Below are 22,329 nucleotides of genomic sequence, written 5' to 3'. Positions count from 1 at the left end.
CCTGTCCGCTCAGAGGTCACAGACCCACCTCAGACACATTGTTCTGTTGAGTCTTACAAACGGGAGAGTGGTCATGACAGAATGCGAAGGAAATGGCACTCGACAAAGGCTATAGGTGATGTTTGTAGCACAGGTGTGACTACAGGCACACACCCTCCCGTGCAGCACGCACCACCCCCGACACGCACACCTCTGCTCCCCCAAAGAAAACTACGGGCAAAAATGCCAAAGCGACAAAACTGCTTTGGGCTTTTAGTTCTGGTTCCTCCGACCGTCTTTGTTAGTTTTTCTATTGTCCTGGTTGAGAAGAAACATGTGTTACTTTAGCATGAAAATGTTATATGAAAAGCTACAAACAATAACGTGCATACTATGCCATTGCATTTTATATAAAGCACAAAATTATGCAAAATAATCCTACTGGAAGTCGGCGGTTGCATTGGGGGAAGGGCAGGGCACAGTGTACCTAGTGTGTCTACTTCATGGAAACTCATGAACATCTATGTACAACAGGGACATTTTTCATCATGGAAAAGATACTTTGGTAACTACTTTCAAAAACACTACAGGAAAGGCTCCTTTATGTGAAAATAAAAAACATTTTCAAGCAAAAAAAATGTCTACACGTAACTGTTTTGGAGGGGCTTCTAATACTGACTAGTTACTAGCAATCTCTGACTTAATTAATTTAACCAATCAGTTTGTGTTTATGTCAAAGCCTGAGAACAAATAAAATGTTAATATTTAAAATTGCTGGTTACCAAGCCTTGTTGGATTTAGCCACTAGGTGGCAGTAAGGAATTGCATAAATTCACAACAGACTATTACCTACAGAAGTCAATAATAAAATCGTTAGTTTGTAACCATTCAAGATAGAGCGTATGGATAGAACAAAATTAGAACAAAAGTTTAGCTAGAACGAAGTTCTGCAAATAATAAACAAGCCTTGGGGGGACATTCTGAGGCAGAGTACTGTTACCTTGCTGCTACACCAAAAGCAACGTCTTGGGCTTTCCACATTCATCTATTCACAGGGGTGGTAGCTGAGTGTCTGCTTCGGCACCAAAAGGCCCATGTTCCCAGGAAACCTCCCAGTCTCAGGTAAATGGGGACAGCCATTCACCCGTTTCCCGTCATCATTCGTTTCAAGGAGCACTAATTCATCGCTGTTCTGACTTAAAACATTGCCCCACTGCCGTGTTAGGCGGGAGTGTTGGGTTTCTCACACTAATCCAGAAAAGGCTGTCACACACACCATAGAACACTATTTCTCATGCGGGACGGCTACTAGAGCAGAAAGAAACACAAGGCTTCGCCACTGCTGCCCTAACTCCCACTGTGTGAGCCGGAGGAAGTCGCGTGCCTCCTGGGAGCTTCAGCTGGAGTCACAACACTGAACGCTGCCGGGGAGAAGTGCTTCCCAGCTACAAAGGAGACGGCTGCTGGACGTCCACACGTTCTCCAAGACTTTTGCTACGTTTGGGTCCGTGTCAATGGTCATCTTTTTAAAAGGTGACTATTAACCACATTCTGGGCCATTTGGAATGACCACCTGAGAATCCATTTTTGTCCGTCTGAAGTCTGCATTGGTATTCAGGAGGCAGACCTCACCCCATGGCAACGACAGTTATTAAGTCATTAGTTAAGTTATTAAGTAACTTATGCCAAAGAGAGCCAAATGACCCACAATAACGACTTTGGAGCAGAGTGCACAGAAGAAAAAAAGAAGCTGAGCCACAGCAGTGCACTTGAAGTGTCATTTACCATGCCAATTTCAAACACCTATGGTAAGTCAGGATTGCCACCGGCATACACCTGCCCACAACACGATTTCATAGTGGGGGCCCTTGCTGTCTCTCCCCAGCATGTCCAGGTGATGTGTCCTTCATCATGTTACAGACACACTGTGTCAAATACGAAGTCAAAGCGAACTTGGGAAACAAGCAACAAGACCAAGTCCCCTTGGCCTTTAAGGGTGCCCTGGCTGGAGCCTCCTTCGCTCTCCTCCCAGAGGGGCCTCTCCTGAAATTCGGGTGGGCTATTTCTCACTTCACACTCTATTTTGTCTTTCCTTTTGATCTGTGGTGAATTTCTCTAAAAAGAGGTGAGAACTGCTTCTTCATCAACTTTGTGTAATGCAGGGTCCCTGTGTGTGGTGGGTGCTCGGTGACTGTAGTCTTAAAGACTGGACTTCATTTCATTTGGTCCATTTAGAAGATTAGCCACATGTGTGGGGTGCCCATCTCAGAAACAGTCTATGTTCTTTTATTAAATAAATGACTTTACTCTTGAGATCATTAATCAGTAAAATAAATTGCAACATGACACTGAATTTCAAGGCAACATATTTAAAAAGACCCACGCTTCTGCTGATCAATTACGGATTCAATTAAAATTAAAGTATTGATCATTTAAAAAAGAAACTGTACTAAACAAAGTTCTGGAATAGAACCCAGCAACTGTCAAAGCTGATTTTCAGACACCCACGTCACATCACAAATTTTACATTTAGGTTAGGCATAAAAAATTCAAATGCCTACTTGGGCAGGCAGGAAACACATAGGGCAAAGAGCCAGGCGAAGACCTCTGGGAGCAGGAGGTCAAAGGTGGGGGTGAGGCAGGTGCTCTGCAGACCTGGCAAGTGCCCTCACCTTGGCAGACCCCTGCAGCCAGATCTTCACAAAAACCTGGAAATCTGTGTTCTTATGTAAAATCTCCCATTTTTAAATATTAGCAAGGAGTCAAAGAAAAAAGAAACTTTAAATACCAAGAGAACCAGCTGGTCTCCATTTGCAATCTCTTATTGGAAACTTCTATTTAAACACAAAAGATATCAAAAGAGGCACTTTATTATGCAGTACAACAAAATCTCAAACATTTAAGCAGAAGATAGGAATTTTACTTTTTATGGTACATGAGCACTACATTCTCTGTATTTTATTATGAATAAACCAATTTTCTCACAGATACCCTTAAAAGTAAATACCTAAAGCTTTTAAAGAATAAGGCTAATCCTTTAAAATGTGTAGGTAGCAATTTTTTCCACCATTTTACTGGCTTACTACAATTAGCCAGTGAAAGCTAAATAAATGCTTTCAGTCTATACGTGATCTCTTATTTTTTTAGAGATTTTATTTATTTATCTTTAGAGAGGAGGAGAAGGAGAGAAGGAGAGAAATATCAATGTACGGTTGCCTCTTATGAGTCCCCTGCAGGGAACTGGCCTGCAACCCAGGCATGTGCCCTGACTGGGAATCGAACCGTGATGCTTTGGTTCGCAGGCCCGTGCTCAATCCACTGAGCTACACCAGCCAGGTGATCTCTTATTTTTTACAGATAATTTTTAATTTAAATTTTAAATAACTAACGTTCTTATTCTCATTAAGAAAGTCTCATGATTTTCAGGCCCGCTAGCTCAGTTTCTCTTCTGGAACCTGTGGCCTCTGAACCAGGAACTGACAATCGCATCCCTATGAAAAATGAACTTTGAAAAATCACCATCTTCCTGAAAATGACTGGGATTCCGTTTTCACCAGGGTAACTGGCAAAAGCTGGTCGACTCTATTTAAAAATACGCTGGAGAAATAAAAGCCTGGCTGCTCCTTTGTGTTGTTTATAGCCTTTTCTGAAATTCTGGGAACTGTGGTGATGACAAGCACAAAGAAAGAGGAGGAAACTCGCAGCTTTTTCTGGAGCCAGACGCATCTGCTCTGCAGTCTGCAGAACTGGATCTTCCCTGGATGGTCGAAGGGCCACAGACACCCAGGCCAGCCTCCACAGGGTTCTGACACGTGCAGCTGCCTTGGAAAGGCTCGGCCCTGGGCGAACATGGCCACGTGCATTCCGCATCTACTGCGGGATCTTTCTCCTTCACACCTACGCCTTTGTCCATCAGAAAACAAGTACAATCTAAACAATTTTAGATGAAAAAAAGGATGGATGAAAGATTGGAGTACTCAGGACTAATTTGAAAATGAACTTCATTTTTAATTGTAGCACTTCCCAGAGAGACACAAAGTAGGACTGAGTCTGACAAAAGATGAGAGCCATGCCTGGTTTCTGAATTTTAAAAAAATCATTTAAGAAGAGGATGCACCAACAGTATCCGATCTCCACTGAGGTCACTGGAGGCCAGGGGCTACCGGCTCCTTCTCTGGCTCTGTTCGCACACCAGTCCTCTTACCTGACCTCTGAGGTTGTGGACGGGCTTTCTTTCCTGTTCTATCTGCTCACAGCACAGAAGGCTTCGTGTCCTCCTGGTCTTTACTGTTCGAGGCTAACTTTAATTCCTTGTAAGTGCTGTAGGACTGTTATTGTCGGCTGGTGGTGTTGAAGAGATTTGCCAACTGATAAGGGTTTTACAAGGAAGACATCAAAATAGCCATTCTAAATTTAAAAACTCAGGGCAAAGGGGTTTGAACTTCTAGTCTGCATTTAAATTAAGTAAAACCACCTCAAAGTGTCTCTTTAGACCAATTTATGGTTCATATATCAATTTAATGCACTATATGGAATAAATTAGTTTTAAATGTGTCACTTAGCCTCAACTAATTAATCAGCCTTGGTTTAATTATACTGAGATTTAAAATTACAATTTTCAAGCTAACGAGTTTTACTTGGGTGGGGAGATATCCTAACTGAATGTATAGGAGGCTCTAGAACCACAGAATCTGTTTTTTAAAAGAACTTTCTGAACTAAAATATACTCAGGAGAAAAACTTAACTGAATTAGTTTCATGGCTCTGAGTTCTCTAAAAAACACATTATAGCATGCATTTTATATATTAATGGCAGTCAAATTTATTTCTGACTTTGTGGCCTATTGTTTATATATTTGGGCATTTAAACAGAATGTAAATAATTCAATCAATTCAGGGTGAACTATAACACACACACACACACACACACACATGTAATATGAATAAAGTCCAATTTAAAAGTTGAAACCCCAAACAGGTTAAATTTTTCATTCAAAAGAATTGAGAGCTCATTATTACCTACATAAATGTTTATTTGAAAAACCTAATCTGAACCATAGACCTCACCCTAACCCTTAACCCTCAACTCAAACCTCAGCACAAGGCTAGCACTGATCTACACTCTGCCCTCATCCTCACCCTAACCCTCATCTTCACCCTAACCCTCATCCTAACCCTAACCCTTATCCTCATCCTCATCCTAACAAAAACAAAACAAAATCATTTATTTGGGTAAATAAGTAACTACATGCTATGAAGCATATCCCTGAAACTACATCATATGTATTTATATCAAGTGAAACTATGAAACTGTTCATTGGAGATCACACTAACAAGAAGCCCTAAGGGCAAATATTTTCAAATGATACTTTCTCAACTGAGCCTAATCTTGACTGTCCAGGGTGTGTCCACTGCGCACTAAGAGGAGAAGCCCCACTGCCCAAGTCTCTGCAGGAATAAAAGGGGTACATTTCAGCCATAGGGGACGTCCCCAGGGCTGGCAGGTCTGTGGGCCACAACTGACCTTTTCCTGGTAGCTGGGGAGGAGGTAAGAGTGGCTGAGAGTATGCATTCCTAAAAATATTTCAGATGCAAAGCAGAAAGACAGGAACACCTGGAATTAAGACAGTCTCAATCCTAACTTGTTTTTAGAATCAAATGGGAATAAATAGTCAAATTATTTGCAGAGAGAGACAGAGATAAGCAGGGAGACAGAGAGAGTGAGAGGTGCCCCTGACCCTCATCTCGCCAAGAACAGAAAAGAACCCTGGTGGTCACAACGGGTGCATGAAAGCAGCTAACACACGCACCTGGATGTTGTTTACAAGTACATTGCTCAAGTCTGTTAGGTCACAATTTGCAGTAAAATCATGTCTCATAAAAAAATATCACTGCCGTGGAACAAGTGGCCGTGCATCGGCGCTTGCTTTCTGTGGGGTTGTTTTGGTTGTTCAAGTTTAACTTCTCATGTAACTAACATAGTGGCTGATGGAGGAGACCCAAAGTCCATCTGCAGTGAAAAGTGAGTTCCCTTCCTTCCCCCCTACAGTGGCCATTTCCTCCCCACAGGCGACCGCTGTGGCCAGGCAATCCGCTCCCACAGGCTCAGTGCAAATACAACCAAGGTTTGTACCTCCCTCCTTTCTTTGTTGTTATCCTAGCTGCCATGTTCTACACACGGTCTGCAACCTGCTTTTTCCACGTTGTCTCACTTGGGGACTATTTTGTATCGGCATGTGGCCAGCTGCCAGTCCCTCCCAAAGGGTATATTGCATTTCAATAACTGGACACCCCAAAGCGTACATCTTACCCTCCGGATGGCCACAGTCCAAGAACATTTCTTCTTGAATATGCAGCTAGAACTTCAACTGCCAGGGTCCCTTCAATGGGTCTGTGTAATTTTGTTTCATTGCTGTTTAATTCTGTTTTCTGCTTACATTCCCAAATACCAGTTGTTTAGCACTACTTGAAAAATCTTAATCTTGGCTACTGGGCAAACACAATACTCAGAGACGTGGCCGGGAGGATGCTGACAGCCAATCCTCACTGTCTCTAGGACTCCAGGAGCCCTAGTGTTATTCACGTCACAGGTACTTTATCCCCGTGGGTGAAATGACACGTAGGTTGAATGAGGGAGGAGATGCGGGGGGGAAGGTGACCACAGATCACCACCAGGGGCCGGTATCACCGAGCACATTCCTCAGCTGAGGAATCTGATTTGGACTCTTAACAAGATGTCTTCATCTTAAAAGAAAAGCAGTGTACTTCGGACCTGCTGGTTGGTTGGAAGACTCTGGCAGGCGGGACAACAGGAGGAATCAGCCTAAACTACAAGGTGTGTCCCAGACTTCGAGAGCGGGCAGCAGCCTGATTGCAAATTTAAGACACTAGGTATGTTGTTAGGAGGTTAATTCCATTCCACAATTTCCTCCAGTCCCCACACTCAAGGACTGCAGCCACGCTTTCAGATCCCTTTGGAGGTACAAATCGTCCAGCAAGCCCTGGCTCTGCCTCCCTGCAGGCTGCCTGTCGGCAACAGCTGCTCAGGAGGAGGGAGCCTCTGTCCAGGAGGTGATGCGTCCTGCAGCCTTAGGGTTATTGGCATGTCTTCAAGACGCAAGCTCGCCAAAGCGTTGGCTTAGCACGTCGGTTAGGGCAGCGTGACTACAGTGCTAACTGGTGGTTACAGTGACACCTTTTTAAGTCATCTTGGACAAGCGTTTTTTTTGGTCTCTTTTGTGTTTTTTTAGGGGGGGGGCGTGTTTTTGTGGCTTTGTTTGAAACTCATGGGCTTAACCGGAGACATCCCCATCCACCAACCCCCCGACCAGCTGTGCTGGCCGAGATTCTACTTGCCTTATGAACACACAAGTCACCAGGAGGGAGACCGCATAGCACTTCCTCAGGAAGGCCCCGTTCCTCTTCTGTCGCTGGTGCATCTCCCCACCGCACTTGTTGCAGCAGCGGCACAAACAGAAGCACAAGCCCACCACAGGCATCAGAATGACAAACAGCAGCCCCAGGGAGGCGCAGACGATGACCCCGACCTCATAGTGGACCACCTGCAGGTCAAACAAAGAAACGGCATGGACTGTGACTCCGAACAAGTGGCCCGCCCCACAGCGTGCAGGGTTCACTTTCTGTAGTCTGTCTGCCACCCCGAGTGTTCGTGCACATGTAGGTGCACGGGTGTGTGTGCGGGTTTCCATTGTGAAGCCCCTCGGAACCGACTGGAGGGATGAGAACATGGGCCCACGCGGTCCCTGTGTTCTTTCAGCTCCTGAGAAAAGTGTCCAAATGCAGGGTCAAGTTGCAAAGGGTTTCGTGTCAGCCCCAGACGTATTCTGGTGATTTTCAAATGGTGTAACAGACATTGGCAGATGTCCCTGCAGACGAAGGCTCTGCATTCAGGGTGCTTCCACCAGAAAAGCAGAACCGGGAGAAGTTATTAAGGATTCGAAGCAGTTTGGACAGGATCAATAAACGGCAAGTTCATAGTCCGTTACAAAAGAACCGGGAATATATCGACGTTCAGACAAAAGGCTCAGACTTTCTGAGTCAGACACGGCCACTCAGTTTCCCCACCCACCCGCTAGGAATAATAATGCATACCTTGTAAAATCCTAGCGAACATTGCAGATAATGTATGACTGGTCATAGCGTGCCAAGTAAAGCACCGGGCACCGGGGAGACATTTAATAAGTGGCAGCTCTCATGCGGTGCCGGCGAGGCTGGCTCGGCTGCCCGTGTCTCCGACAGTTCTTAGCACCCTAGAGTCCTAGCAACCGGTACAACTTCCAGATACAATCATGTGACCGAAACATGTTTTCCTCATCACTCCTGACTTCATTCTGGCATAAATACAAATTCATGCAACTGGATGATGAAACTTGACCTTGTTCCAATTCGTATGCAGTTACTCACGTTTCCATCAAGCAAGACATTTTTAAAGAACGGCAGAACATTACAGGTTGGCAGTTTGCAAGTCACGGACTGGCGAGTTAGCAACAGATTCTGAAGCCAAGCCGAGCGCACAAAACCAAACACAAGTGTTGGTCCTAGGAGTAAAGGCGATATGTTTCAGGGGAAAAGACTGAGGACCTGCTTTAAGCCCCAGCAGGGGGCTTCCAGGTCCCGAAAGTGGAAAATGTTACCTCATAAGCGTATTGCAAGGGACCTGCCATGGCATGACTCAGGGTGAAAACCACCAGCCGAGTGCCCAGCGCACAGCAGATATCCGACCCGCAGCAGTTACCTCAGTGGGCACGGGCTTATAGACTAAGCCAGGGGCGCATGGCACTTGAATATTATTATTTATCTAGATGTAATGGCTAAGGTGCTAAGAAGAAAAAAGCGGCTACATGTCGCGGCATCCCCGTCGGGTGCGTGCTCCTGCCTAGACAGAGGGCCGCCTGCCTGTGGTTGGGAAGGGCCAGGGTGTGCTGGCGCTTCTAACCTTCCTCGGGATTCCTGGCACTGGCCAATTCGGAAGCCAGCTCTTGCCACGCCAAACTCTTGTATATACATTTTGCTACCACGTCTCAGCAAACAGTCTAAATTATTTACTATTTTTCAATGCACTTAAAATTCTCCCTGAATCTCAAGAAAAGGTGAATCCAAACCCAGGAGGAAAAGTGCATTGAAATGTTTTATTTTATTTATTTTTTTGAAAAATTATTTATTTATTTATTTATCTTTACAGGGGAAGGGAAGGAGAGAGGGAGAGAAATGTCAATGTATGGTTGGCTCTCGTGGGTCCCCTGCTGGGAACTGGCCTGCAACCCAGGCATGTGCCCTGACTGGGAATCGAACCGTGATGCTTTGGTTCGCAGGCCCACGCTTAATCCACTGAGCTACACCAGCCAGGGCTTGAAATGTTTTAAACATATTCTCTTTAGCTCCAGACACAAATTTTATATTTGACATACAAGCTTTCCAATGTTACTGACTAAATACGATGTCAGACCGCATATGGACAAGAAATGTCATTTCAAGAGTCGACTTCTAGGCTGGGGTCTGGCCAACATCTGACCAACACCTCAACGACCTTCTGAAACCCCGAGGCTTCCGGAAGACTTTGTGGATTGCGAAGGGAAGATCAAAGATTTGCTGGGACAGGTCGCTTTTCTTCCACGAGCTGCTACAACCGAAAGATGACTAAAGACGACAGCAGAAACAAAAGTGGCACAAATAATTCAAAGGCCATCATAGCGGACACGACAGGGAAGGGTAGAAAGTTCTGGCAACAGCATCACATTTACACGACTCACGGGCTTTAGACAGAGCAGTGTGAAGGAGCAGATAAGGAGTTTACCTTCAGGGTCAAGACCACACTTTCCGGCTGCGGAAGCCAAATCGGTGAGGAGTTGGTGTGCGGCAGGAGAGCATGCACCGAAAAAACAGAGACAGTTAGGTGAGTGACCCGCCACAGAGGCCGCCGAGTGGGAGGGAGCGCAACACCAGGCAGAAATATAAAACTTGCGTGTTTCCTAGAGGAAGGGTGTTTTGAGTAGAATCGAGTTCCGGAACTTACATTTGAATTCACGTTTGGATTTCCTGAAAGGTTTTTAATCAGCAGGCTCACCAGTTACGGACAGAGGAACGAGAAGGAAGGGGACAAATGCTATACACACTACCATGTCTTCCCGAAATAGAAACGCAGCCACTGCCTGGAACCCCAGGGCCAAAGGCAGCACCTGCCAAAGAGTCCCTTCTGAAGTGGAAACCTGATGGCGCCGTCACCTTGTTTAACAGCATTCCGTGAGTCTCCACAACATTTAATTCAGGCTTAATATGGTCCAATATTATTTAATCTCACCTTCATGTCCCCGTTCTTCCTGACCATTGCCACCTCTCAAAAGCTCTATGTCGCCAGATTACTTTTTTGAAATGGTCTGGTCCAAGAAATCTAAGTTCGGAAGCTACTGTTTTAGATGGCAGATTTTCACAGGTGGGAAAAAGAAATGTTTGTGATGTTGACAACTTTTGAATGAGGTATCCAAAATGTTGGCGTGTGCAGTTCAGATGCCTCTGCCCCCAGGGCCACTGGCAGGTTGAATGACCCCACCCTGTCCCTGTGTGGAAAACCTACAGGCTTGGTACCTCCCAAACAAACTCACTCCCCTGAGCGCCCCCCAATGCATGTGAAAAACACCAACTTCAGGCTCCTCCCCCAAAGTGGGTGTTGGGAGATTCCAGTAAGAGCGGGAATCTGTCTTTAAAGTGGCCCTGTGTCAAGGCTATGAGCAGGTAAGTCTGGGAAACCCACTCTCGGCTCCCAGGGCTGACCATGCTGGGCCGCAGCAGGACAAAGCCACCTGTGAGCCCCACCAGTCAGCCGATTCCTTGTGTTTCTTCCCTGTACCCGTCAGCTTGGTCTGATATGTTGGAGAGGGAACCAGCGCCCTCCCGGGAGCTGGGGGCACATCTCCCTTCTCTGTGCCTGTGCCATCCGTCACACAGGTCTGAGGTTATTATCCATGCAAAGTAGCAATTTGCATCATGGCTCCACCACTGAGGGTCAATGCTTCCCTACTGTAGTTAATCGCCATTACCACCACCCAGGGGCCTAGTGAAACATATCAATAAACAATACATTGCAATAAACAAGCAATCAACCCTGACCGACTACAGCAGAATCTCTGGGGTCCGGTGGAGGCATCGCTACCATGCTACTTGGAGCCTTGGTTACCTTGGTGACAGAAGGGGGATGGGTGGAGGCCCTGTGTTACAGTCACTGCAGAGACCACCTGGGAAGCAGCGAGAAGCAACCTGTGTTGTGCATTATTCTGTTCTAACCGCTTTCCATGGACTATTTCACGTACACTGAGTGGGTCAACATGTCGAAGGGCTTAGACCAGAGCCTGTCAGCAGAAGGCTCAATCAATAAGAAAAAGTAATAATCAATGCATGTCAGTGTTACTCTTGTCCCTGGGCTCCAGGAAGCCCCAGATGAAGATCCTGGTCAGGGGCGTACACTGCTTTCCGTCCACGTGCCCTCTGAGACCCCTGGAAGAGACTCGACAGTAGAGCGTGTTCACCCAGGCGCCAAGTCATCACGCGTTCACAGGGCAGGAAACAGGGAACTAACTCACCTTCCCCAAACGTCATGTGAGAAGCAGCAGGGACAGGTCCCAAGCCCCACACCTGTCCCCCCAGGAAGCTTCAAGGAAGGGGAAGGTAGTGAGTGAGGAAGGAAGCGAATGAAGAAGATACAAACCAAGAGGCTGGAGGGGAGATGACCCCGGCCACCCGGAACCTAACTCAGGAAGTCATCCCGAGAAAACGCGCCATTCCTGCGAACGGTGGTGCGGAGAATAGGAGAGGTGGCAGGTGGTGGGGGTTGCTGGGAGAACTGCCCTCTGAAAAGGTTTCTGGACACGTGGGAAGCACTGATGGGTTGTTGATGAAGAGCGATAGTAAGTCAGCTACCTAAATTTCCTCAGACTATGCGTTCTCGGAGTATAGGAAACGGGTTCTGTTATTAATCGAGCAGCTGTCACTGAACAAGCCAGGCTGAGACGCTCCCTCTGCAGAAACCCTGCGTGAGCATGCGAGGTGGGTGGCGCTATGTTTTTTCCCTTTGTTTACGGTCAGTCAGCACATGGTGAAAGCTGGGAGGGGCTCGCCCACACTCTCTGATCCCCCAGGGAAGGGATTCGGGAGCTTGGAGATATTGGCTCTGGAGCACAGGGCGGGGCACACACTGGGCGTGCCAAACGCCCCAGACGCTGAATGGGTAAGTCATTCAGCCTGTGTAATCGCTTTCTTCCCATCCACACATGTCTCGTGTCCCACAGCCTCCCCTTGCCCAACTGTGAGTTCTTGGGATAAAGGTCCGTCCTCTTCCCTGGCACTGCTCCTAGTGAGTTACTCTAAATGTCAATTAAATAAATACATTAAACAAAAGAGAGAAAACATGTTTAAAAGGTCACAGAGGAGGAGGAGCTCAAGGGCCGTATGTACTACTTTTAATTTTCAGCTTAAGTCCGGAAAGGAGGCAGTGCTGTGACAGGAAGCTGTTTCCCTGGGACAAAGGGTCTGCACTGCTGAGTGACCCTAACCCCCGATGGAGAAAGGTCCCTGACAGGGCCCCCACTGGAAGGTCACCGACTCAGCTGCCCAGGCCCCTTGGCTGGCAGAGGCTCACCAGAAGATGACACACTGAGCTCGGAGCCATGAGAGCTAAAAAGACTCCTCAGCGCCACTCACCTAGACAGGTCTTACCTGTGTGACTGCAGTAATTAGCGAGCCAGTGGGCACAGGACAGTATGGAAGCTGCCACTGGTGCCCAGCCATGTCCCTAGACCTTCGCCATCCTGGTATGTCTCTTCAGACTTCTGCCTTTCGGCATTTATAACTCTGTGCTCGAAGGCGTTTTCTAGAACCATAGGTCAGACCTGCCTAGGGACTAACACGGTCGCCCACTGCTAACCACTGCTAAGCAACCCTTAACCAGTGTCCCCGAAGTCCTGGGGTTCAGACACCTCAGCCCCCTCACCCTTCCCTCGGGCGGATTTGGACGCAGGTGGCAATTCTAGCTGCACCTGTGGCAGGGCCATAATGGCATCACCCTTACAGGCTGGCCTTCCTCCCCTCCCCCATACCACCTCCCACTTCCCCATCACCTGCCCTTGCACCTGCCCAACAACTGACTTGCCCTGGAGTCCAGGCCTCAGGGTCTGTCCTGGGGAAACCTAACCTAACACACCCAGCACTGATCGGACTGAAACCCTCCCAAAGTGCACCGGCTCCTTTGGTGTCTTCGCATAACTAAGTCTCTCTTCCTGGCATAACTGTGGAAACTGTGACCCAGTCCACACCTAGGGGAGAATTCAGTCCATTCGTGCAGGCTCAGTCCTGTCTCCTCTCTACACTCTGCACCCACACAGATGGTTTTTATCACTTTGCACAGGTGCCTGGTGTGGGAACAAAAACCAAACACCGAAGAGCAGCGATTTTGCGGGACCTCCAGCTCTCACACGACGCCAACCAGGGAAACGCCCAACCAGAAGCCGGCCGGGGACTGAGAACCTGCCACACGGATTCTACTGTTTTTTATTTTCATAACATCCAAAGCAACAGACATTTGTCGGTTTCTTTTGTTGGCAATCTATGCTCATCATAAACCAAAATCAAAAGAACACATTCTTCTGTGTAGTTAGGTAGTTAGTCATAAATGACAAAGGAATGACTTAGTAATACCTTGGCATTAAGTCGAGACATGCAAGGTACTTTGATATTTTCTGAAAACACTGTCCACCAATCATGGCGAAGTGTTGAAGACCCTCCGGTGACCTGACCCCAGTTCACCTCCCCTTCCTCGCCCTCCTCACCCACTAGCTCTGTGCATGAACTGCCTTCTTTTGCACCAAGTCCTCCCGGCTCACATGTTCCCTGAAGCCTGGGACGCCATCAAGGCCACCTCCCCACCTCCTCAGCCCTGCTCACCCTTTTCACATTAAGCCCCAAAGTCACCTCCCCACAGGAGAACTTAAGACCATGATAAATTATTTTTTTCTCTATGTTCCTCTGTATGTTACTGATAATTTCCTTCTTCTCCTTCTTCTTTAAATAATGAGACACTGTCTTGGCCATCTGGCTCATAGCCTACTGGGACCCAGGCTGCCTTCCTCACCTCCATCCCCCTCCAGTCCCAGGTATGTGCACACACGGAGTGCTCGAAACACAGTGTTCAAATGGGAAGCTACTTTTTGACAAACTGTCTTTTAAAAAATATGCATCCCCTTTTCTAGGGATGTTCAAACAATTCTACAATTAACCCTTAAACAACACGGTTTGAACTACGCAGATACACTCATACCCAGCTCTTTTCAATAAATATACACCATACTGAAAACATACTTTTCTTGTCATTTTCTTAATAACATTTTTCTAGTTTCCTCTATTATAAGGATACAGTACATATTACATAGAACATACAACATATGTGTTAATCAACTGTTTGTTACTGGTAAGGCCCACAGTAGACTGTGGGGAATAGAGTGAAGCTATAAATAAATAGTCAAGCTGATAAATTACTCAAATCGAGTAGGTTGAGGTACGAGTAAATGATTCTGTTCTTGTTTTAGGCAGCTTGGGAACTTAAACTTTTGAACTTTCACGTCCTGTGTCAGTGCCTGGGTATGCACCAAGCCTCTGGTTACCCATGAAGGGCTAAGGAGAAACTGTTCACAGACCCAACCCACAGATCCCGGGTGGCCGCCTCTGACCAACCCACAGGCCACGAACGCTGGACAGTGCAGCCTCAAGAACGTGACTTCACTCTAGCCGCTCTGAGCCTTTCTTTGGTGGGGCACCTCCGGGTTTTGCCCAGCTGTGTTCCAGTCTGCAAACTCTAGGGCCTGTGAATAAATCTTTGCCATTTATTTCCAGCAAAGCTTCCAGACTCTTCTTGAGTTTTTTAACAGCTCTGGGCAATTAAGGTGTCAGGGAGTCAAAAGTCCTACCGGCATTTTTGGCAGCACAGGGCTCGGAACCCCAACCCCCACGTTGTTCAAGGGTCAACTTGACTTAGGGAACGTCTCCTCCCTTAGGTAAAAAAGTAGCATAATACTTGCTTTAAGGAAATTTTAGTTTTGAGATATCATACAACTTGAAAAATGAATGTTTCTTTAACCGCTGCTTTTGTGATTTTTTGCTGTCATTCAAATGAGATTTATAAGGTGTTCCAATATTCAACAGAAGTTCTTAGTCAAAAAAGATGGCTGAATTCACAGATTACATAACCTGTTATATAAAGATATACTTTCCAGTCAGTCAAATTTTGCTCATACTTACTTTAAAACAAGTACATCAATAAAAATTACCTTTTCATAGTCAGCTGAAAGGTCAAACTTCCTTTGTATTATTTTTCTTAAAATATCTGGGGGGAAAAGCCACAAAACAACAGCAAAATTACTTTTTCAGTAAAAGTATAAAATGTATAATATATTTAACAGTATAAAAGTATAATATATTTAAAAGATGAAGTTCTATATACATTCACAAATTATTATACCTCTGTATGCTACTGTACTCGTAGAATTTTATTCCTATTTCATTTTTTAAAGATTTTATTTATTTATCTTTAGAGGGGAAAGGGAAGGAGAGAGGGAGAGAAATATCAATGTATGGCTGCCTCTCGTGCGTCCCCTGCTGGGAACTGGCCTGCAACCCAGGCATGTGCCCTGACTGGGAATCGAACCACAATCCTTTGGTTCACAGGGCCATGCTCAATCCACCGAGCTATACCAGCCAGGTTATTCCTACTTCTTAATACAGGTAAATAATTGAGCTAATGAGGCTCTTAACTATTAACAAAGACTGAGGACAGATATTTTTGACTTACCGTTTTGCCAATGGCAGAATTAGAGGGTTGCCATTTGTAAGAGTTGTCAGTGTCTCACAACACACCTTAATATTCATCAGCAAACTACATATACTTNGGGAACTGGCCTTCAACCCAGGCATGTGCCCTGACTGGGAATTGAACCACAATCCTTTGGTTCACAGGCCCATGCTCAATCCACTGAGCTATACCAGCCAGGTTATTCCTACTTCTTAATACAGGTAAATAATTGAGCTAATGAGGCTCTTAACTATTAACAAAGACTGAGGACAGATATTTTTGACTTACCGTTTTGCCAATGGCAGAATTAGAGGGTTGCCATTTGTAAGAGTTGTCAGTGTCTCACAACACACCTTAATATTCATCAGCAAACTACATATACTTCATTAAAAGTCACTGATACAACGTTACACTGCAATTGCTAATTCTTCATTATTTGGAACCACAAGTACAACTTATTCCTTAATAATTTCACATTTATATGATATTTTACCAATGAAAGGAATCTTTCCACGAACTGAACCCAAGAGTTCTGAATCACAAGACATCTCTCCCATGTCATCTCCCATCACTGCATAAAAACCCTAAAATTTCAGCTACACAAAATTGGACTTATACATACATGTTATTCTGGGGCATTTTTCAAATGCTCACATAGGCTAAGAGCCACCTCTTATTCTGCTTCACCAGTCTAGTAATTAATATGCATCATTGGTACCATACAAAGTACTTCGTCTAAATTTATTATCTAAATGTTAATATTGCACCTCGCTGCTATTTTTTTCTGCTGAAAGTATTCTAACTTTAGGGGTTTTTTGTTGTTTTAAAGACTTTTTAAAAAGTTTTAGTCAAGTTTTATATTTAGGTCATTTTATTTAGTCTCTACCCAATGTTTTCTAGTCTCTTTAACCAGACGCAACTGGACAGCGTACAAATTATTCAAATTAAACATAAAATTAAGTTACAGACTTTGAAGTATTATGGTGTCAAACATTAAAATTGAGTATTAAAATGTACAGAACAAGCCATTCTTTAGAGTGAACCTTAAAGAGGGAATAATTTTTTCCTAAATGTCTAAATTTATTCATTGTACTCAGAATTCTTATTAATAAAAATCACACACACACAGAGTCAGTCATCTTGAGCACATAAAGTGTTTACTCTTACTGTTTCTTTCCAGGCATAAAAGATTTTTCTACGGGCTCTTAAAGATAAACTTGGTAACTTGCCCCTGTTTAGACAGAGTTCCTAAGGGAACAGGGGAAGATGAGCAAACCAGGTGGAACACCTGAAGCTCCAGACAGAACACCAACCACCCGGTCAATGGTCAGGGTCCTGGGGGCACCAGCAGCGCACAGGGAGTGGAAGAGCCCCAAGGAAACATCTGGGGTTGTGTTTGGTGTCTAATACACTAATGTGAGATGTAGCATCTTTCACCGCCCCCTCTGGAATGGCACAGCCTTCAGTGATCTTCCTTTGTGGTCCAGAATGTGTGTGTCAGCAGAACCCACCCGCCCCTCATTTCCCTGGGCCTGCTGCTTGATTCTGCAGCCCCCTCGCAGTGAGGCGGGACCTGAGTTCTGGCCAGTGGTGTGTGGACAGAGGTACGTGCACGCCACTTCCGGGCCTGGCCTGGCCTCTGAAACTTCCCACCAGACCTTCATGTTCACCTTCCCTACCCACTTCCCACCACAGTATAGAGGATCGTGTGGAGAACTCAGACGCCCAAGGTGGTGGTGGCACCACTGGACAGAGCGAGTCCCAGCACCCAGACCTCGCCGCTCCGACATGCATGAGCAGTGAGAGAGGGGCATTTTCTTCACTGAAATTTGGATCTGTCCTAACAGATGGTGTCACTTACTTTTTCACTAAAAGAGCTTTGGCCACCGAGACCCCCACCGTATTTCTGCCGCATGCACCCTCCACCTGCAGCCTATCCTGCCGACTTTGACAGAACAAAAGTTAACTCTTTTTTCCTGGGAGAGGGTCTCCACAAACATATACGGGTCACACAGCAGATGGAGACTTGGTGAAGCCAACAGGTTGGCCCCAAGGTAAACTGAGGTTTGAAAAGGTATCTTCTTAAAAGACTTGTCTTCTGTATTCCTACAAGAAAATGCATGAAAAGGCATTGGAACCCAGAAAAATCACTGCAAAATGCAATGCTCTGGTAAAACGCTCTTTCTTCCTGCCCCCATTCGTGGGTCTACAAAGCTTTGGAGTCACTTCTAGGCCTGTCTTCAGTGCCCACAAGTCTTTCAAAAGCGTCACCACCAACTGAATTTTCTTAATCTACAAAGTACATATTCATAACCCGTTTAAACAACACATTGAAGCGTGTCTCCACTGCCAAAATATTGAATGGAAATGCTCTCAGATTACAGCATTTTTCTGAGAAATGCACATCCAAAAAGAATTAAGACTAAACTGACAAAATCTTGGTACCCTCCCCAAGAGTCCTGGACACAGACGGGAGGGGAGCACCAGCTTCCAGGTCCTGGCTGCCCTTTCTGAAGGGGAATAAAGATTTCAATCAAGACGCAAAGTTTCTTGGTGAAAATACAAACATTTGTGTGCTTTGTACGTGGCCCCCAGCACTTTTCCCAGAGGTTCCAGATGGAAGGGATCTTCCATTTATAAACAGAGGTAATTCACTGCGGTCAAGTCTGGTCTTCCTCCATCAGTCTAGGCTTACTGGGTTTTGTTTTTAAGCTTTGGAAATTTCTGATTCAGATTTCCGAAAGCAAGATTGTTCCTTGACAGAAATATATCTCATTAATTCCAACTAATCTGCAAATTTCTTGTTATTTGGATAACTTGACTTAGTTTCCCAGTCACCAAGAAGATATGTTTAAGGAGCAGATTCATTGCATGAAAATGTGCGAATCTGCTTGAATCAGCATAGTATGTGTGACCGGTTCTGATAGCTGAGAGGTTAGCTGAAAAAGGAAAAGCAGGGAATCGTGCCTTGGGCATTTTATTTTAACTTAAGGCAAAGCCATACACATCCGTTAGCCGTCATCTGATGAGAAGGGCGCTTTTCTGAGTATGAGCCCTCTGGCTAGAATGGAGGCGAGTGAAGACAGCATCTTTGGTAAAAGGAAGCTCAGTTATCTAAAGGCCGACTCGGGCCACCCACCCCATCTCAAAGCCACAGGCTTAGCAGGGTCAAGGAAAATGGCATCGTCAGCTGCCGAAGTCACACCATCTACACGTAGCATAGGGAGTACAGAGAAGGCACTAGGCGATCACGGGTTCTGCCTGAAGGTACGAGAGGACCTGGCTTATTTGCTTCTTCAGCGACTGGAATGGGGAGGAGGCCAGGCTTTCCTCCCATCCCCAGACGTGGGGATCGCTGGGTCAGGGAGGCTTCACCAAAGAAGCAGAAGCAACACCAGACAGACAGAGCCCTTCGCCCGCAGTTCAAAGCTTCTGTCCGCGTGACTGGGCTCTTCGGTTTGGCTTTTTAATAAAGAAATGGATGCTCCAGACCTTTAGAAGCCAAGCTGAGTTTATTAGAGCTTACCGACAATGATTCCCCCTGTCTCTAAGAATATAACTGAGTATTCTGGAGGGCGGGCGAGCCCCTTTCCCTCACCAAGGCAATGCAGGCCTTGGTGTGCTTTCTTCCTTCATGGCAGCTGTCCACACGGGACTGTGGGGCCTCCTTTAATTAACCGGAGCCTCTTCTCCCTGAAGGACTGACACACCAGCGCACAGGCCTGCGCCAGAGTTAGCCGCGGCGCTGACTCTCTCTCCGGGAAAAACACTGCACAGGAAGCTCTCTTTGCAAAAACATCTGGCACCAGGCTAGTCCTCATAGCTTTCTCCGGGCCACGTGTGCACACCAGTCCCAGCGCCGGACTCTATTTTACCTGTACAGCAGGCGGCCAAGCCTGTTAGTGGCCCGGCTTGCCCTTAAATCACTTCGAATTCTTTCTGAGGAAGCAGGTGCTCAGGTTGCACAGGCAGGGAGACTTCTGGGGTCTCGTGGCGCTTGGAATCCTGGACACAGAGCTGCGAGTCCCCAGAGGGCTCAGGGCCCAGGGGCCCCTCTAGCAATGGGAGGGGCCAGGAAGAGGCCCCAGGACCTGGGACAGGCCGGCAGCCGTGTTGCCACTGCTGGTGAATCCAGGGAGGGGGCAGGGAATACAGCCAACACATCTGCAGATCCCTGAGGTATTTGGCTTGTGCCTCGTTAAGACATTCCTGGAAAGCTAATTCCCTTTACAGCCTTTGTCCCTGAGGGAGAGTTTGCCTGGAGGATCTCTGAGGGGACTGTGGCTCACATCCCCCTTTCTTTTTTTGGTCCCTCCGGAGATCCCCATGATCACACATGTCTTGCGAGATTGTGAATCAGCTAAACCCTGTTCTGTTCTTTGCGTGACAGGATCGCCCAGCTGTGGCTAGTCTGCCGCCTCTCGACGGGGACAGAACGTGGGGGCCAGGGGTGGAGGGAAGGGGGACTTGGGTATGCTTTGAGCTCACTTTCAATTTTTAAAAGAATATTCAAGGTTCTTTAAACAAGGAACTTTCAGGGGGCATACTTTTCTCTACCCTTGCCCTAAAAAACATAATTCTTAACACTATCAGGTTAGAACATTCACTTCCGATAAAGGTAAGTCAGATTTTACAGTATCTTGCCCGGGATATGTGACCTTGAGCCACTTTTAGAGCATTTCAGCATTTAATATTTGTCATTTACAAAAACCCCAAAAAGAAATGAGACTGAAATCTGCAAAAAATTAGATGCTGCCCAATACACAGTCATTAGGAAATAACTAATTAAATATTCCAGACCTGGAAAAGCTTAGCTTTGTCCCAAGAAATGTTTGGTTCAGGCAAAGTGTATTCCTCTGGCGTTTCGTTAGGAATGTGCCAGAACCACCTTCCCCGAGGCTGTGTGTCCACCTCTCCCACCGGGCCTGCTGAGCTGCAGGCTCTCCCAGAGTCTCTCATGTTTGTCCCCAAACCGCTTTCTGCCAGGGGTACTTGTTGGTGCAGTTACACAATTTACTTAACTATTAGGCAAACAGATAAAACATGACCACAGAAAGGGAAAGTTGTTGTTTATATAAATTCTACATTGAATGTTTAGGAAACTCAGTAAAGTTTTTAAGAGTTGTTGTTTTAAAAAGAAAAAAGGAGCCGTTGGATTCAATATGGAGAAGATAACTTAAAAAGCTCAGCAAGAAAACGAGGAAAAACTAAAGTAAAAATCAGCCTCAGCTGACACCACAAATTCCTGTTATGTGAATTTAAAACTCAAAATGGAAATCACGAAAGTTGTGTTGCTGGGGAAGTCCTATCAGGAGATTCACACTCGCCAACAGGAAGAATGTTCGGTGCCACTCTGGCTGGTGTGGCTCAGGGGACTGAGCACCGGCCTGGGAGCCAAAGGGTTGCTGGTTTCATTCCCAGTCGGGTCACATGCCTGGGTTGCAGGCCAGGTCCCCAGTTAGTTAGGGGTGCATGAGCGGCAACCACACATTGATGTTTCCTCTCCCTCTTTTTCTCCCTCCATTCCTCTCTCTAAAAATAAATCAATAAAATCTTTTAAAAAGAAAAGAATGTTCAGTGCAAAATTAGGAGGTAAAAATCTGCAAAATAACGCTCTTCCACCAGCAAGGAGAACTGGCCAGACAACATGTGACATTATTGCTTTTCGTTGGCCCACCCAAGACCTGAGGCTGTGAAGCAGTGAATTCCAAAGAGTGCCAAGCAGTAAAGAAGAGATCACCAAAAATGTTCACAAGCTCTTAAAGGTCAACTGTGGGCTAACATGTCCATGTGGAAGGTTCTGGAAGGGCTGGAAACAATGAGTTTACATTTGCTTACAAGCTTCCACTGGATCCTCGTAAGAGAGACTGGGGCAGGGCGGATGCCTGGAGAAAGTCTCCTGGGGGGTAAACGTGACCACAAAAGGCAGTTGGTGGGCTGCAGCTAGGAGACAGGCAGGGAGACCCCTTCTAGGTCCTTAGACCTTGTTTACAGATGAGGCGAAAGCCTTAAAGCCATCAGGAGAGAGACAGCAGACCCTCTATGTCAGAGCCAAGGCAAAACTCTACTGTGGCATCTAAGGTGGGGGTACACACAAAAGCCATCTGCCTGTAGGGAGGAGGTTGGAACCCTCCTGCTGGTAGGACACAGGGAACAACCTATTGCTGCCCGTGCAGGGGACAGGGAGGGAGCAAACCCCCTCTGCTCCTGGGGAAGGCGAACAGTTGTAGGCACGCCACCATTGCGAGCAGGGTAGAAAACTCTCTCCTCCGAGACCAACAGAGATTGCAGGCAAGGGCTGGGCTGCCGTGGGGAGGCAGTGGAAGAACACTGAGGAAGGCCGCCTCCTCTCCCACACCCTGTCATGGGTGCTAGTGGTGCAGAGAAGACAAGATGCAATCTATGCTGTTAATGGGCTCAGAGTCTCCTGGAAAGACGGATATGTAAATAAGATGAAATAAGGTGTGCTGGGTGGGAAGCCGTGGTCATGGGAGGTTCGGT

At 46.3% G+C, this 22,329-nt stretch overlaps 1 protein-coding gene across 5 annotated transcripts in view; it reads right to left on the bottom strand.

Moving 5' to 3' along the window:
* PROM1 (prominin 1) overlaps positions 1 to 22,329 on the bottom strand; it is a 91,906-nt gene that overhangs the window by 40,566 nt on the left and 29,011 nt on the right. For 4 of the 5 annotated variants that reach the window (XM_037045529.1, XM_037045539.1, XM_037045533.1 and 1 more), the window contains 3 exons: positions 15,308 to 15,363; positions 9,793 to 9,819; positions 7,335 to 7,540 (listed from right to left, as the gene is read on the bottom strand). In XM_037045529.1, coding sequence (XP_036901424.1) covers positions 7,335 to 7,540; positions 9,793 to 9,819; positions 15,308 to 15,363 — 289 coding nt within the window. The remainder of the gene's footprint in view (positions 1 to 7,334; positions 7,541 to 9,792; positions 9,820 to 15,307; positions 15,364 to 22,329) is intronic. The other variant, XM_037045549.1, reaches the window with a different exon arrangement.

The sequence above is a fragment of the Sturnira hondurensis genome, unplaced genomic scaffold, assembly GCF_014824575.4.
Source record: "Sturnira hondurensis isolate 20B ecotype Veracruz unplaced genomic scaffold, ASM1482457v3 Scaffold0000780, whole genome shotgun sequence".
Lineage (NCBI taxonomy): Eukaryota > Metazoa > Chordata > Mammalia > Chiroptera > Phyllostomidae > Sturnira > Sturnira hondurensis.
Note: the sequence above shows the minus strand (reverse complement) of the source record. Positions and strands in the feature narration are given on the sequence as shown.